Here is a 16,552-nt window from a genome sequence, read left to right on the forward strand (position 1 = left end):
CCTCACTCACGATGGATGATGCAGCCTAATGGAGTAGTTAGAGGGAGGTCGTAACAAAGGCAGCATGGGCCAAAATTTTCAATCACGTCCCATGGCTGTGGCCGTGGCTGTCAACGGTATGTTCGGCCACGAGTTGAGTCCTCGAGTGTCGAGGCATGGAATGTCCTCATGAATCTCCAAGTCGAGTCGAGGTTCCTGAAATGCGGGATCGGGTGATCGGAGTGCCGGACCTGGCTAACCTTGCGTGCACGGTGGATACATGAAGCGATAGCGACATGACATCGAATTGGGGTCGGAAAGCGGAAAGCAGCAATGCGGTGCGGAAAGGATGGCGACCATGGGGAAGGGCGGTTACGAAAGCCCGATGACGATGTTGACGCTGCTGGCGTCCAGCGCATATGGCGCGAAATGCCCCGTCGACATTGTTGACTTGTTCGCTTCAATCTCGTCACCACGCAAACGACTCAGACGAACAKAATGTCCACCCCGCGTCCTGCCATCCCACCTACAAACGTACTGAGGGACCACCTTTCTAAAGAACCTTCCGGCTCCCCATCGCCGTCGTCGAACTCTCCACGACCACCTCCGACACCGCTGCTTCGCCGTCGCTCATCCCTCATCTCATTCTCCAGCCTGGAGGGTCTCGCCGGAGACTACATCAACCCACGCACCAGCAATGCCACTAGCACGCGAGAGGAGAACGAAGTCACGCACTGGCATTCGTCGCCATTGATATTTGCTATTCTCCCAGCCATTGGAGGCCTGTTCTTTAAAGATGGGTCGGCATTCATCACCGACTTCCTGCTTCTGGCGCTCGCCGCCGTTTTCTTGAATTGGAGCATCAGTTTACCATGGGATTGGTACTACTCTGCACAAGCTATACGACAGCATGTCGAACCTAGTGCAGGTGACGTGGACTTTAACGATGAATCGGCCATGGACACAGCATCAGACTCGGCGGGCAGCTCTCCCAAAGGGCAGGATGACCACAAAAAGCCTACACGCAATGCAGCCAGAGGAGAACAAGCAGCAGCGGACCTTCGCCGGCAGGAGATCTGGGCATTGGTCGCAACTTTCGTCTTCCCCGTCTTAGCAGCATATCTACTGCACGTTATTCGTGCACAGCTCTCACGGCCTTCCACAGCGGTGGTTTCGGACTACAATCTCCTCATCTTCTTGCTGGCCGCTGAGATACGCCCGTGCCGTCAGATCATCAGACTGGTTTCCAACCGCACTCTTCATCTCCAGCGGACTGTAACGAGCAATGACAACGACTTCTTGTCCGCTAAATCCGACCAGTCCGAAATCGACAGCCTCAAGTCGAGGCTTGCTGCCCTTGAGGCCAGAAGCACGGAACAGAACCCGGCCGCAGCCCAAAAGACAGAGCTCACGGATCTTTCCACCGAGATGCGTAAGCGCTATGAGCCACGCCTTGAGGGGTTGGAGCGTGCCGTGCGGCGTTATGAGAAGCGCAGTACGACGTTGGCCATGATGATGGACCAGAGACTGCTCTCTCTAGAGACGCGGGTTCAGGACGCTTTAAGCTTAGCCGCGGTCGCTGCGCGAGATTCTCAGCATCACGGTGTGCTTCCCGCTGTTGTGGGTACGGTCACCATGCCGATGAGGATGGCGTGGAATTTATGCATGTGGCCGCTGAAGGCCGTCGATGAGCTATATGTGAAGATCAAGAACCTCCTTCTTGGACCACCTCCTGCGCGCGCTTCGAGGCGGAAGAGTGGCAGGCAGGACAGCGAGGATAAATTGCGAGAGAAGATGAACGGTACGTCTCGAAAAGGAACAGCAGTGAGATGACCAGGAATGCATCCATGAATTATGAGGTACGCAGGCAGGGAGTTACGGATAGAAGGATCAACGGCACAGCACGATCCTCCACAGGGATATAGGGACGGTAGGTTTGTTTAGAGCGCGGTTAAGTGGACGCTTTTCGGATCGATGCGACAGCTCTMCGACCATAATTGAGGCAAAAGGTGGAGCGAGAAAGTGTAGGGGTCGCTCTCAACTTGATAATTTGAATCGCTACCTTACCTGAGAGAGATTTACCGACCAGCACGGGTAAGGTTAGTACTCTTCCAACGACAGAGAGACTTGATCCTGCCAAATCTGAGACATTTGTTTAACGAGCAAACATGCAGGTAAGCAGTTGTTCGTTCACTTTGTCGTTCTACTCCATAACATCGCACCTTCTCTTCCCGCCACCTTTCTTGAACAAAATACTTTATCGCAACATGGCCACCCGGAACATTACGCGCTATTTCCCTCGCGTGTGGCAGGAGGAGGACGACTCGCCTTCTTGGGAACACCAGCATGAACGCAACATGATCATTCTCGTTGTGGTTGCAATCATCGTCTTTGCAGTCACACATTTCACCACCTACTGCGTGGAGGTAAGCTCATCAACTCCATCGACAGCTCTCTTTATTCAACACGCTGTCGACTTTGGCTGACAATTGAACAGCGCCTGCTACTGCTAAACTTCCCTTCACCTTCCAGAAAATGGTGCTTCACCAGCGCGACAGAGAAATATACCAAGCTGCAACGTGCTCAACATCTGATTATCAAAATCGCTGCCGGCGTTGCTCTGGTCTGTCGCTGGCCCCTCGGAATTTTCGTTTCCTTTCACCTCTGGCAGACGGTAACTTTGGTTGGGGCTGTGCTGTCCATCACAGAATTAGCCTTGACCGCCCTGTTGGGCCTGGCCGTCGGCTTCATAAGAGTTGCGCATCACTTCGCACTGATCACTGGTTGGGAGCATMCTGACTCTACCTCGAAAGCTTTCTCTCCGAACGACTACTCGAAAAAGCACCGACAATTCGTCAGTCCTCCGGTGGTGGCGCATGGCCCAAATCCAGCGTGGTCCAGCGACAACAACAGTAGCATCTCCAAGAGTCGCAACGGGGCGACATCTGACTCGCGTTCGAGTTCGAGTTCGAGTTCCGATTCCATCAGCTTTGATGAAACCAGATCCACAATCAAGGGCAAGGGCAAGGACAACGCCAAATCTACCAACGCTTGCTTCGGCAATAACATAGATGCCACGCGCACCGGCACGGCCACCACTGCAACCAACCTGATCGATGCCAACGAGTCGTCATTCATGGGCTTCAGCCCAATGGCACTGACCCGCTCGACCTGGCTGAAAACACGCATCTTCGCCAACTCGGTCTTCAGCAACTCTACCACGAGCACCAGCAGTCGCGACTCATTTGGTGGGCCTTCTGCTAGGCGTAGCGGCTCTTTGAAACATGTTCAGGATGCGTCCGACCAGGACGCGGCCAAGATGCCGGATCTCTTGACAGGAACGCCTAGATGACGAATATGAGACGTGCATTTGGGAATTGAGTGCCATAAAGCCATGAACACTGTTGTCGAGAGGCTGAAGAGGTTAATTTTTGCCCTCATTGGGGTAGCTGTCAATTGCAAGGTCCCATTCACGGCACGATGGGCTCTTTTGCGGTGGAGTGCTACTTAGAAGCTTCTGTCAATTCAGCGGTTAGGAGTGAACATGTATGATGGCATAATCAACACATATTGTACTTACTTGGGTCGTTCAGTCTCCTTGCTTGGAAAATTCAGTTTGCTCATAAGGAATGACATGGTTCCCTTTCTCGAGTGTGTCTTATCTCATTATATGATTCCTTCCTTGTGAGAAAGTGCACATGTCGTAAGAAGTATGCCAACGCTGGAGAGACATTACCATTGTTGCAACACCATCCACTAGGTAATCATGACTCCAGATAGGAAAGATGTATCCAACATCCAGCGCAACGGCCTGGGAGTTTTGAAGTCATATGAAGACAATCTTTGATACCCCAACCCTTACCCTAGCAAGAGGAGCCAAGACGCAGTATGAGTGAATGGCGAGGAATGAGAAGAAAATTCCTAGTAATCCTTTACAGTGCTGTCACGCTATCGATTTCATTACGATGTACAAGATGCGAGGAGTAGGAAGGTCTGACCTCCTAACCTCAATCACTCCCAAGCCGCCGACCGGCACCCCTCGTACCCCAAGCAGACCCGCTGGTCCACCCGGCGCCCTGTCCTGCTGCCGCAGGCGCAGGCGTAGATGCATTCGTTCTAGCACCAAAAGCTGTGCCATACGTCCGAGCCTGACCAGTCTGGCCTGGGACAGCAAACAGTTTCTGAATAAACTGCGGAGGTTGGACCCACCGCGCACCTCCGCCATGCTGAGGCCAAACCTTGTCGAGAAACTCGTATGCGTGTGCGGCCAATATGCCTGTCGCTTGAACCATTGTCATAAAAGGTCCAGCCATCACATACGTGATAGCCAACGAGGCGTATGGAACATATTTCGAAGGCATTTGAATGATGRAGAACGACACACTCCGGTTCGGGTCCTCTTGTGCAAAGGTATATGTGAGTGCCATGCTGAGAGGGCTGAGGAGAGTTATGCCGCCGAGGTAGACACCTCCAGTGAGCTGCATTGGGCGTCAGTAAAGCGCTCAAGCCATGGTCAAATTCAACCAAGTTCGCTGAAGATATGTAGGGTTCAAAAACCACCGTCAGACCACAAGATCAGAGTCGACAGTTATCTCAATTGAAATCCCACCATGCCCACACTCCGCAAACGCTCTGTTTTATTTTGCGAATGACGAGCGCCGCACAGTGCAGGGGTAATCTTCCTCAATTCCAGGAACCGTGACAGCTTCATTTGGGCTGGCCGGGCAGATATATCGAGGTCATCGTGGGTATGTGTGGGGGGAATGATAGAAAGGCGACGGAGATGTAGTTATGCGAGAAGAATATTCGAGCCGGTTACTGCTTACCAGGATGATGACCGACACAAACATCAGGTAGAAAGCGTACGCGCCCGATCCACTGAAGCGCGGCGAGCCTGTCTCAAGCTGACTGCTGTAGTGGTAGAGGAAGAACGGATCCATGATTAAGCCGAGTTGAGGGCCAGTGATGAAGAACGCGCTCAATATTCGCCACAGCTGAGGCATCTGGCTGATGGTGAAGACATAGTCTTTGAGAAACACCACCCACATAAGGTTATACAGTCCGAGATGGCCTGGCACTGATATAAGTACGGTCGCCGCTGTGATGGTTCTGTTTAGTATCAGAATCTGAAGCTGCGCGCGTCATTGGCCGTGCAAATGCATGTGCATACCTGGTGATTGGCGGCGCCGCCCAGTACGCGTCTTGAAAAGACATGGCGGTGATGCAATGCAATGTGAAACAGTGCTTGGGAGTGGTTGTGATGGAGGAAGAGACGATGCAGACGTGTTCTCAGCGAAGTTTGAAGATTGTTGTCGGTGATGGTCCGTGCTGTCCGCGGACCGGCTTGGCGGTGGGCAATTTCGTCGAAATCGTGACCACCTCTTGAAGTTTGAACGACCACGCCTCTACTAACCACAGTTTCTTTCCTTCATCACACAGCCTGCAATCATGGCCGTCGGAAAGAACAAGAGATTGTCAAAGGGCAAGAAGGGCCTGAAGAAGAGGACCGATCCCTTCGCAAAGAAGGACTGGTACTCCGTCAAGGCGCCATCCAGCTTCAACATTCGCGAGTAGGCCTCCCCATCGCACCCCGAGTCCGCACGAGTTGGGCGACTGCCGCGCGCACACTGGCAATGGCATTGGACAGGGCTAATGTGCGCACAGTGTTGGAAAGACCCTCGTGAACCGCACCACCGGTATCAAGAACGCCAACGACGCTCTCAAGGGCCGCATTTTCGAGGTCTCGCTCGCCGATCTCCAGAAGGATGAGGACCACGCCTTCCGCAAGGTCAAGCTGCGCGTTGACGAGGTCCAGGGCAAGAACTGCCTGACCAACTTCCACGGACTCGACTTCACCTCCGACAAGCTCCGCTCCCTCGTTCGCAAGTGGCAGTCTCTGATCGAGGCCAACGTCGTCGTCAAGACCACCGATGACTACCTCCTCCGTCTTTTCTGCATCGCCTTCACCAAGAGACGGCCAAACCAGATCAAGAAGACCACCTACGCCGCATCATCGCAAATTCGTGCTATCCGCAAGAAGATGACCGAGATCATGCTGAAGGAGGCTCAGCAATGCACACTCACCCAGCTCACCACCAAGCTCATCCCCGAGGTCATTGGTCGCGAGATTGAGAAGAGCACACAGGGCATCTACCCTCTCCAGAACGTGCGTATAAGGATAAACATAAGCAAAGGATAAGTGCACGAATGCTAACACCTGAACAGGTCCACGTTCGCAAGGTCAAGCTCCTGAAGGCACCCAAGTTCGACCTTGGTAACCTTCTCTCGCTTCACGGCGAGTCATCCACTGATGACGCTGGTAACAAGGTTGAGGGCAACAAGGAGTTCAAGGAGACAGTTCTCGAGGAGGTGTAAGCAGCTGGCATGCTGCCGGATAGGCTTGCATTGGGCGAAGACGGTCTTCTTTTGCAACGGAGAGGCGTTTGAGAGCAGGGTGCTGAGATGCCAAGCGGTTCTTAGCTTCTGCGGTAGGCCATAGCCAAAATCATTGAACGAACGTTTTCATGTGCAATTCAATGTGCARGCAAGGCATCCCAGGAAAGATCGTCTCGAGATAGTAGAACGGTCGCTGCATGCAATCAAAAGCAACGCATTGAACTCCGTAGACGACAAAATGATAATGAGGACATCCCACTTCTCTCACCTGAACTGAACTCCGAACGTCACCGCATCAAAGATTTTCTTTCACTTCGTCCACGACGCCCAACTTACATCCTCACCGTACGTACATCAACATGGCACCCAAGGAACTCAACTTCATCACTGGCAACAAGAACAAACTTGCCGAAGTGCAAGCAATTCTTTCTGCGACGCCAGTCAAATTACAAAGTCAGGCGCTCGATTTGATTGAAATTCAAGGCACCATCGAGGAGATCTCTCGGGACAAGGCTATCAGGGCTGCTGAGGCTGTATGTCAGCATTCCTTCAAAAATTGGATTTACCATTTTCACTAACATGCTTTGTGAAGGTTCAAGGACCAGTACTGGTGGAAGATACATGTCTCTGCTTTGATGCATTCAGTGAGTTGCCAGGACCATATGTGTATGCTACATCTATAACCGTGGAGCTCGAACTATTTGACTGACAGAAACCTAGAAAATGGTTTCTGCAAGCACTCGGAGTTGCGCAATTCCACAAACTGCTGGCAGGTTTCGAAGACAAGTCCGCACAAGCTGTCTGCACGTTTGCATATTGCGAGGGACCTGGATCTGAGCCAATCGTATTCCAAGGACGGACAAAGGTAGGCATTCTCTTCTCGAATAGCAGCGCAGGTGCTGATCAACGATGCAGGGCAAGATTGTAGAATGCCGTGGTCCAACAGATTTTGGTAAGTGGAATGCATCCATAGTGGTTTTACGTTTCGAGACTGACACCTTCAGGCTGGGATGCGTGCTTCGAGTACGAAGGCCACACATACGCGGAAATGCCCAAGGCGGAGAAGAACAAGATCTCTCATCGTGGAAAGGCGCTGGAGAAGCTCGTCCAGTGGTTGAAGCAGGAAGTTTAGGACCCGCCTTGTGTTCGTCATTGCATTGAACGCCGTATGAAATGCTCCAGGTCTCATATTCAACCGTGCAAGAACATGGGGTCGTCCTCATCCTTCTTCTCCTCTCCACCCTGTGCCTTGACCTCATCTTTGCCGTGATCCTTCTTCCAGTTCTTCACCCAAGTCTCAATTCGCTCCACGTTCGCGTCAATGTCTTCGGTGCTCTCGCTCTTTAGTTCAACTACAATCTCCTCCTCGTAGGCGTCCCGCGCTTCTTGCAGCAGTACCTCCATGATCTCACAATCCATATTCTCCTCCAGCTTCTTCTCTCCATAGTTCCGGGCCTTCAGTCGGTCRTATAGGAGCTTGTTGTCACACCGTACCACGCAGACCAGGTCGATCAACGACGGTGGGAACAGATCACAGGCATGCCAGTCGATAATCTGTCCGCCCTCCTCAAGATCGTTCTCGATGCAGTCCAGAAGGCGATCTTCGTCTACGATCTTGACACTAGGATCATCTGGATCCGTGGATGTCTCCCCAATGTTATGCTTCTTGACGACATCGTTGATGGAGAGGTGGTGTAAGCCGGTTTTGCGCGCGAGCTCCTCACAGTGGGTGGTTTTGCCTACACCGGGCGTGCCGGTGATGATTATGTTGGGATCGGTGCGAAGCATACTGGCCATGTTGTGGATTGTTCGTTTGATGCGAGGTGGCCGAGAAAATGAGGTTTGCAGTGCTCGTGCGAAGATTCCTGGTTTTGGTGGCGTGTGTTTGAAAATGACGACGTTCTTGCAGGGAAATTCAGCCCTATCGCTTCTGAGTTTGGACTTTGTTTGGTGCATTACATACACTTTCCCTCTCACATCATCTTGGACGACCATGTTGAGTCGGAGAGTGCTGGCGTCACCGCGTCTGCGGCAGCCGCTCAGATCATTCGCATGGCGACCATTCTCAACCACGGAGCTGGGCAATGGCGTGAGGATGAGCTACGAGCGATATGAGGTGGACAATGGGCAAGACACACAAGGTGCTCCGATCATCTTCGTCCACGGTCTCTTCGGGTCCAAGAGAAATCATCGGAGCATGAGTAAGTACGGCGATCTGTTTTCAGTCCTTGCCGTTATTTGCATCTGACCGACGCGACACAGGGTGCTCGTACGCGATTTGAAACGGCCAGTCTATGCTATTGATACACGCAATCATGGCGATTCCTCCCACCACCCGCAGCACGATTACACCACTCTGGCAGAAGATCTGGAACTATTCATCCAACACCACGACATTCAGAACAGCACTCTTATTGGACACTCCATGGGCGCGAAGATAGTCATGGCTGTTGCATTGCGCCAAAAGGTCAATGTAGGCTCAATCATTCCAGTGGACAACGCACCAGTCGACGCAGCCCTGAAATCCGATTTTGCAAAATACACAGTGGGTATGAGAAGGATCGAAGAATCAGGAGTCAAGTCTCTCAAAGAGGCCGACAGGATTCTTGCAGATTATGAGGAGAGCGTGCCAGTACGGCAATTCTTACTCACCAATCTCGCGAGAGGAGAGGACGGAATGCAAAAGTTCAAAATCCCACTGAAGTATATCACGAACGCACTCGACAAGCTTGGAGACTTTCCATTCAAGGATCCGGATGAGGTGAGGTGGGGAGGACCGACCTTGATCGTGAGAGGGACAAATAGCCACTACGTTGCGGACGATATGCTGCCTCTCTGTGGCAGATTCTTTCCAAAGTTCGAGCTGGCCAGTATAGAGGCTGGTCATTGGGTCATTAGCGAGAAGCCAGAGGAATTCAGACAAGGTACGTTGATACTCGCTGGGACTATTCTGTTATTACGACTGCTGACAATTCCCAGCTGTCGTCKAATTCCTTTCTCGCAAGGACTGATGCGTTTGCACGCTCGGAGATTGGCCGTATGAGCGAATCTGCGATCGAAAGCCACACAAGTCAAGAAGAAGAGCTTGATGCGTCCATCCATCATGCCAGCTTCCAGGTGATTCAGCATTGTCTCCATGCTGGAACAACATGTTGGCATATCCATCCTCTCGAGAAGATGACTCTCGTCATCGCGGCTTTCATCCTGCCACGATGGCCATCCTAGCAGCCAGAGCAGCATAGATGCGCAGCCGTGAGATGAGAAGCGACGCCGAGAAAGGAAATTTATCGGCGAGGATTGGAAAAGCTGTGACCCGGAGCTACTCACCACATTCGGCACTAGCGGATTTCTGGCAGTGATAAGCACGACAAGCTCCTAATGCTTTCGCTTGACTGGTGGGTTCATAGGTTGACTGTAGTCAAGCCCTTCTTAATGGCTCGGCTACCTTGGTTCTCATGCGGATGAAGTTGCATTGAACGTGGCTACTGCGATCGATACCACGCTTTTCACAAAGTACTCATGTGGGTCTAAACGCTCCGTAGGTCATGAAGTGGGGATGTCGTGCAGCACAGCTGGGAGCTCACTACTGGGTTCTTTTCATTGTTATACCGCCCTCGTCCTCCCGCGTTTTCTGTTTCCATTCGTCTCTCTACCACGTACGATCGAAACTAGCCTGCATCCATCATCATGCTCACTGCTCTAGCTGCCGCAGCGCTGGTGCCAATGGTACTGGCGCAGAGCAATGAGAATATCCTGGGTGTATACATGTTCCACCGACACGGCGACCGCACTCCCAAAGCTCTTGCTCCTGCTAATTTGACGCACCTTGGGTATGAACAAGTCTACACATCCGGCCAGTACTACCGAAATCGATACATCTCTTCGAATGCAACTCTCCAGATCAATGGTATCAACTCCGACATTGTCAAGCAAAGTCAGATTGCTGTCTCTGCACCAGATGATACGGTTCTGCAGAACAGTGCCATGGGCTTCCTTCAGGGTCTCTACCCTCCTGTCGGTGACGCTCTTGGGTCGCAGAAATTGAGGGACGGGACCACCGTTACCGCACCCATGAATGGGTACCAGCTCATTCCTATCGATTCGGTCGACTCTGGAAGCGGGAGCGAAGACAGCGGTTGGCTTCAAGCTGCCAGCGGATGCGCTGCTGCGACCATTAGCTCCAACAGTTACTTCAACAGCGAGGAGTACATGGAGCTACTCGATAGCACCCGTAGTTTCTACCAGGAAATCTACCCAATCATCAATAACACATTCAACGAGACGCAGAACTCTTTCAAGAACGCCTACACTAGTAAGAGGCCGCCAAGGGAATAGATTCGCATCCTCTGCTAACACGCTGTGCAGTCTTCGATCTCGTCAATGTCGCAGAGATTCACAATGAAACCATTCCCAGCTCCGATCTGTTGACTGCAGAGACACTCTTGCAACTACGCACTCTGGCAGATACCCACGAATGGGGTCTTGCATACAACTCCAGCGATGATGCACGAGCAATTGCAGGCAAGACATTGGCAGCTGAGATTGTGCAATTCTTAAATGGAACCATTACCGGGAAAGGCAACCAGAAGATTGGCGTCCAATTTGGCGCGTACGGAACCTTTGCTTCATTCTTCGGTCTTGCCGACCTCCCCAGTGCGAACCCAGATTTCCGTGGAGTCTCAGACTATGCTTCGGCCATGACCTTTGAACTATTCACCAACTCGTCCATGCAGGTCAGCAGTACCTCCTATCCGGCTGTCGATGAGATTTTCGTGCGCTTCCTCTTCCACAACGGAACGACGAACAGCACCAGTGAACCGATCGCCTATCCCCTATTTGGCACTGGTCAAGAAACCATCAGCTGGAACGATTTCACGGAGAACATGAAGAAGTTCTCTGTGGGCGATACGCAAGAATGGTGCTCGGCGTGCGGCAACACGACTGGAACCTGTGCGGCTTATGCTCCCGCTGRTACGTCATCTAGCAGCCCGTCATCTCAAGGGGCGGGAGGCGGTAATGGTCTGAGTCCGGTTGTGAACGGTGTGATCGGTGCCATGGTAACGTTGGCCGTGGTTCTCGGACTCGAAGCACTCGTATTGGTGGTTGCTGGGCTGCGGGTGGTCAGCAAGAAGAGGCTGGTGCGTGGCGATGTCATTGATATAAACCAGAACGGAGTCACAAAGGCATAGAAGATGTAAGTCACCATTTATGATAATGATAATGACATGGGTCTGAACCTTGCAATAGTGCGAGACACTTCCGTCTCTGTACACATACAATCGTTGAGACGCAATCTCGTGAGAAGGTGGCTGAGAAGGCCTTATCTAATGCAAAGACTTAGCAAAGCCTTGTCACGAGGCGACAGGGTTCTCGTCCCGCGCCACATGTCAGTGAAGAGCCCCTCTCTGCGGAATCTATACGACTGGACTACGCATGCACGACCGCAGGATGTGCCTGCCAAAACGAAGGCTTGAAGAAGCCAAGTCTTCGATGTAGTCGACATCCTCTGGATCTTGAGTACACTGAGCGTAAACCGTGGACTGGCGTCGCCTTCTAGGATGACGTCTCAGCGGTAAGTATGTCCTTCAGCGTGTCCGGAGGGAGTCTCGGAGTAACACCACATGGAGGATTCGAAGGATCCCAATAACGCCAGACGATGCTCCACCAAATCCTCCACGCTGACCTCAAGTCTTGTCAGCTTATGTTGATTTGCTGTCACAAGATTGCATAAGGATACTGTCGGCGCGAGCAATCTATACAAGGCCCACCGCCGAGACAATTGCTTGGAAGTCTAGACGTGAGGTTGCATGTGAGAAGGTTTGGCTTCGGCAGTATGTACACTACGGCTCTGCGCCTCGCGAAAAATGTCGCTCGCCTTCTGTATTCAGTTAGTAAGWGGCGGCTGGTCTCTTGACAAGAGTCTTRAGTGTTGATGGAAAGGGGCAATTGTTGCCCATCGTCAAGTCTATTTACTTCGCACTGCGAGTACATAGCGAACGCTAATCTTTTGAGGAGGAGACGTGCCCGAAAGAGAAGATAAAGGCCATCGTTTGGCTCACCTACTCGAAAACCAGGAGTGTGCCAGCTGTTTGCCGTCTCCGTACAGACTGGACCTTGCTAAGTACCTGGATGGGGATCTTTAAGTATCACGTCAGACGTCCCTTTGGAGACTGATGATACTCCCAGAATCGATCTGAGCTGATTGCATGAACACCTTCACATGGTCCCATTGTGAGGAATGCATCGATGCTCAGATGGTCGTTTCGAGCGGCTCCCTATTGTTTGCAGTATCTCGTCAAGAAGAGTCCCGTAATTTGGACAGCGGGTCATTCGTWCCGCCGGACGCAGCACGCAAAACTTCCCAAGTCTCGAGTTTCGAGCCAATGAGCGGACGAAGCGAGGCACAATGTAACACGCGACATGCGCTGCCTCGGGGCCGACCCGGGGCGATGGTTTGGAGCGCATGCGTGCTCTTGGCGTTTTCTGCACTGGGAGGAATGCTGTCGTTTCTATGGCGTCGATTCGGCGTTCCATTTCGCTAGACGCCTTCCATGCTTGAGCTAACTATGTGTTTCCGCCGATCCACTCTCGTTTTTCGCCTCGTTGTCGTTRCACAGCTGAAGTCGACAACATGTATCTCCATTTCATATTTCATGTATATTGCAAGTTTGGACTATGCGGGGAGAGTTTGGAGATTTTGTGGGGAGCCACGCGAGCACAGGCGCTATTATGTAAATATTCGCCATGGGCTTGAGCATGACATATGCTCCTCATTCCTTCGAAATACCACCTTCCTAATGCCCATACCGCTCCATCAGTACCACTGTGTGTGCGGATACCCTCGGCGGATGCAAAAGGCCAAGGCCGAGTTCTGCGTATAGAATCGCGGCCACGCCGCCGTCTGGTATTGTAGGATTCCGGACGAKCTTCCAATCAAGGACGAGCACACCGGAAGCAGATAAGGTCTATGAGAGGTAGATAAGTATTGGCCGCTTGCATTGGTTCGCCCATCAGCGCCTCCCTCGTGGCAGATACCCTGGGCGTTGGCCAAGGCTTGGCTTCGAATTCGAACTCGTTCGGGAACCTTGGCTAGGGTCCGTGATGGTTGCAGTAGCGCCTTAGAGGTGTTGGCGCCCGTGGAATGCTCGTTACGCCATGTTCTTAAATATCGGCGGCTCGTCCTTCCYATAGCGATCAGAGCTTGCAAACTTCACCTCTGCCCACCATGAACGCGCCCGCTGTCATGGACTCCGAGAAGACCCACAAAGTCGAGGAGGGCTCCGACCGGCCTAGCGACGACGGCCTTCACTATGGTAGCTACGAGGAGGCTCCCAGCTTCTGGGACCGCCTGGGTGTCACGCCCAACTCCTTCAAGCGGCGGACTCTCAGCGACAAGCACAACCAGCTCAATCAATCCATGAAAGGTCGTCATCTCCACATGATTGCCATTGGAGGCTCTATCGGTGCTGGTCTTTTCGTTGGTTCTGGCCGTGCCTTGAGCCGTGGTGGTCCCGCTGCGCTGCTCATCGGTTTCGGAATCATCGGTGTCGTGAGTTGACGGACCTGCTCTTGTTGCCAAAGCCAAAATGCTGATGAATGTACCAGATGATTTTCAACGTTGTCTACGCTCTCGGCGAACTCGCTTGCATGTACCCTGTCTCCGGAGGATTCTACACATATTCGACTCGTTTCGTCGACCCTTCTTGGGGGTGCGTATGGCTCATTGAGCACGAGTTTTGAGCACTGCTAACACCTTTGGCAGTTTCGCAATGGGCTGGAACTACGTTATGCAATGGGCCGTCGTGTTACCTCTTGAACTGGTTGTCGCTGGATTGGTGATGGACTACCTCGAGACCGGAGCCCCTACTGCGTAAGTTACGCATTAATATGCCTCATCTTTATGGTTGCTGACACGTGTACCAGCGCTTGGATAACGATTTTCTGGGTGATTATCATCGTGATCAGCATCTTTGGTGTCCTAGGCTACGCCGAGGAAGAGTTCTGGGTCTCGCTTCTCAAGCTTATTACAGTCGTGATCTTCTTGTTCATGGGTGTCATCTTCGTCTGCGGTGGTGGCCCGTCAAATGGCGACTTCTCAACTTACCAGGGTGGAAAGCGATGGTCAAACCCGGGCGCCTTCGCCAATGGCTTTCTCGGTGTCTGCCGAACGTTTGTTACGGCCGCTTTCTCCTTCTCCGGAACAGAGTTGGTTGGTCTCGCAGCCGCCGAGTCCAAGGATCCTCAAAAGTCGCTCCCAGGTGCTATCAAGCAAGTCTTCTGGCGAATCACCCTCTTCTACATCTTGAGTTTGACATTCATCGGCTTGCTCGTCGACTTCGACGACCCAAGATTGCTCGGATCCGGTGGTGGTCTGATCGACACATCAGCCTCGCCTTTCGTCATTGTCGCCGAAAAGGCTGGCATTCCAGCTTTCGGCACCTTCGTCAACGTTGTCATCATGTTCGCTGTCGTCAGCATTGGTCTTTCAGGAGTATACGGAGGCTCCCGAACACTCACCGCTCTTGCCGAGCAAGGATACGCACCCAAGGTCTTTACCTACATTGACCGTGCAGGTCGCCCGCTCTGGTCTACCATCGCTATCCTAGCATTTGGCCCCATCGCGTATGTCGGCCTCGCTACCTCTGGTGAGACCGTTTTCAACTGGTTGCTGTCGCTATCCGGTCTTGCTGCGCTCTTCACCTGGGGAAGCATTTGCGTTGCTCACATCCGCTTCCGCTCGGCCTGGAAGATGGCTGGACACACTCTCGATGAGCTCCCTTTCAAGGCTGCAGGTGGTGTGTATGGTTCATGGTTAGGCTTCGTTCTGATCGTCCTAGTGCTCATTGCGCAGGTAAGTTAACGTGGCCACTGTCCCCGTGTTCATCAAGCTGACCCGTGCATAGTTTTACACTGCCCTCTACTCTGCGCTCCCCACGAAGCCTGCAGGAGAGAAGTACGGCGGTGGTGGCGCAGGTGCCGAGGGGTTCTTCCTCGACTACCTTGCGTTCCCAGTGGTCATCCTCTTCTACATCATCGGCTTTGTGTGGAAGAGGAAGACGTGGGTTCCACTTGCGCAAATTGATGTTGACGGCGGTCGCCGCGAGCTTGATCTCGTCGAGCACGAGAGGAAGAGAGTGAGACTTGCAGCGATGAAYCCTGTGCGCCGTTTCATGGACAAAATCATGTGAGAGTCGGCTCATAGAGTAGAAAGTAGCATGTCTTTTCTATTGTGGTCTCGCATTTAGACCGTGTACAAACCTTCGCGCCCTACGCCCTACACTTTGTGTCGGTTTTCGGACGTCCTCGTGTCTCATTTCCCGGAACGCCATCCATCCTAGTATGGGGAGATTGCTCTGCTCAGAAATCCGGCATCTGCTTGAAGCGGCGCCAAATTTCACGGTCACTCAAGCATTGCATGCATATCATGTACTCAGCCCTAATCCATTAGAAATCTCAAGTTCCGACAGTCGAAGCTCTCAGCTGGGGCTTGATTTGCCAAGGGAGCACAAGCCCTTGGCGGTATCTTGCGGGTCTTGCCACCTGCTGAATCTGGCTGGCCAAGCGAGCCACTTTCGCTGTGCCTCGAGGAATCACAGGACCTTGTCAAAGACTTACGACTCGTTTGCATCTGGCGTTTGATGACACATGTTGGGCACGCCCGTTGAGTCTGCGCCGCGATCAACCTCGGGGCAAGACCTTCAAGATTGGCGGCACCTAGGCATCCAGTCGCTCGCCTCAAGGTTGCAGAAGTATAGTGGATCTCCTGCTCGCGATCGGATCTTTGCGGTCCTGAATAATCAACAATGAAGAAAAGCCGTGTCGACGGGCTGGAGGAGAGTAAGCTGACGTCGCCGGAAGGTTGAAATTGTCCTCGCCGCCATGACGAAAAGGGATTGGCGCAAGCTAGAAGACGGGCAACGACCTTGGACCCTTGAGAGACTACCCCCCACTCGCATCCGTTTGACCACCTGCAACCTTAAGGGATGTTTCCCTTTCCTCTGAGCTGCGATGAAAATGCAGACGTCTGTGTTGTCTCTGTCTTTCCGGATTTACTCGGTCTTCACAGAACAACGATGCAAAGATGCAAAGCTTCCATGTCTGTACTGACCAAAAAGCCGAAACAATCCATGCTCTAAACCCGTACAACTGAAGATGCAAGACCTGATGTCCGTTAAGC

General features: G+C 52.5%; 9 protein-coding genes; 7 read left to right on the forward strand and 2 right to left on the reverse strand.

Annotated features, from left to right (window-relative positions):
• Positions 1-477: 477 nt before the first annotated feature.
• Positions 478-1,812, forward strand: RCC_07792 (uncharacterized protein; the record flags this gene model as incomplete). Its single annotated transcript, XM_023773046.1, has 1 exon — positions 478-1,812. The coding sequence occupies one exon, from the start codon at positions 478-480 to the stop codon at positions 1,810-1,812; it is 1,335 nt and encodes a 444-aa protein (XP_023628814.1).
• Positions 1,813-2,246: 434 nt separating this feature from the next.
• On the forward strand, positions 2,247-3,331 carry RCC_07793 (uncharacterized protein; the record flags this gene model as incomplete). XM_023773047.1 has 2 exons in its annotated part: positions 2,247-2,405; positions 2,477-3,331. The coding sequence occupies 2 exons, from the start codon at positions 2,247-2,249 to the stop codon at positions 3,329-3,331; spliced, it is 1,014 nt and encodes a 337-aa protein (XP_023628815.1).
• A 655-nt stretch (positions 3,332-3,986) lies between these two features.
• Positions 3,987-5,193, reverse strand: RCC_07794 (related to F-LANa protein; the record flags this gene model as incomplete). XM_023773048.1 has 3 exons in its annotated part: positions 3,987-4,457; positions 4,806-5,088; positions 5,150-5,193. 3 exons carry the CDS (start codon positions 5,191-5,193, stop codon positions 3,987-3,989), a joined length of 798 nt encoding a protein of 265 aa, XP_023628816.1.
• A 234-nt stretch (positions 5,194-5,427) lies between these two features.
• On the forward strand, positions 5,428-6,354 carry RCC_07795 (40S ribosomal protein S1; the record flags this gene model as incomplete). XM_023773049.1 has 3 exons in its annotated part: positions 5,428-5,549; positions 5,644-6,145; positions 6,205-6,354. The coding sequence occupies 3 exons, from the start codon at positions 5,428-5,430 to the stop codon at positions 6,352-6,354; spliced, it is 774 nt and encodes a 257-aa protein (XP_023628817.1).
• Positions 6,355-6,734: 380 nt separating this feature from the next.
• Positions 6,735-7,507, forward strand: RCC_07796 (probable Inosine triphosphate pyrophosphatase; the record flags this gene model as incomplete). XM_023773050.1 has 5 exons in its annotated part: positions 6,735-6,908; positions 6,968-7,041; positions 7,096-7,240; positions 7,291-7,327; positions 7,380-7,507. The coding sequence occupies 5 exons, from the start codon at positions 6,735-6,737 to the stop codon at positions 7,505-7,507; spliced, it is 558 nt and encodes a 185-aa protein (XP_023628818.1).
• Positions 7,508-7,566: 59 nt separating this feature from the next.
• RCC_07797 (probable POS9-activating factor FAP7) lies at positions 7,567-8,172 on the reverse strand (the record flags this gene model as incomplete). Its single annotated transcript, XM_023773051.1, has 1 exon — positions 7,567-8,172. One exon carries the CDS (start codon positions 8,170-8,172, stop codon positions 7,567-7,569), a length of 606 nt encoding a protein of 201 aa, XP_023628819.1.
• Positions 8,173-8,368: 196 nt separating this feature from the next.
• On the forward strand, positions 8,369-9,386 carry RCC_07798 (related to alpha/beta hydrolase; the record flags this gene model as incomplete). XM_023773052.1 has 3 exons in its annotated part: positions 8,369-8,580; positions 8,638-9,299; positions 9,355-9,386. The coding sequence occupies 3 exons, from the start codon at positions 8,369-8,371 to the stop codon at positions 9,384-9,386; spliced, it is 906 nt and encodes a 301-aa protein (XP_023628820.1).
• Positions 9,387-10,062: 676 nt separating this feature from the next.
• On the forward strand, positions 10,063-11,564 carry RCC_07799 (uncharacterized protein; the record flags this gene model as incomplete). XM_023773053.1 has 2 exons in its annotated part: positions 10,063-10,687; positions 10,741-11,564. 2 exons carry the CDS (start codon positions 10,063-10,065, stop codon positions 11,562-11,564), a joined length of 1,449 nt encoding a protein of 482 aa, XP_023628821.1.
• A 2,036-nt stretch (positions 11,565-13,600) lies between these two features.
• RCC_07800 (related to amino-acid permease inda1) lies at positions 13,601-15,563 on the forward strand (the record flags this gene model as incomplete). XM_023773054.1 has 5 exons in its annotated part: positions 13,601-13,924; positions 13,981-14,084; positions 14,138-14,245; positions 14,299-15,226; positions 15,279-15,563. 5 exons carry the CDS (start codon positions 13,601-13,603, stop codon positions 15,561-15,563), a joined length of 1,749 nt encoding a protein of 582 aa, XP_023628822.1.
• Between the last annotated feature and the right edge of the window lie 989 nt (positions 15,564-16,552).

Source organism: Ramularia collo-cygni (genome assembly GCF_900074925.1).
Source record: "Ramularia collo-cygni strain URUG2 genome assembly, contig: RCC_scaffold12, whole genome shotgun sequence".
Taxonomy (NCBI): Eukaryota; Fungi; Ascomycota; class Dothideomycetes; order Mycosphaerellales; family Mycosphaerellaceae; genus Ramularia; species Ramularia collo-cygni.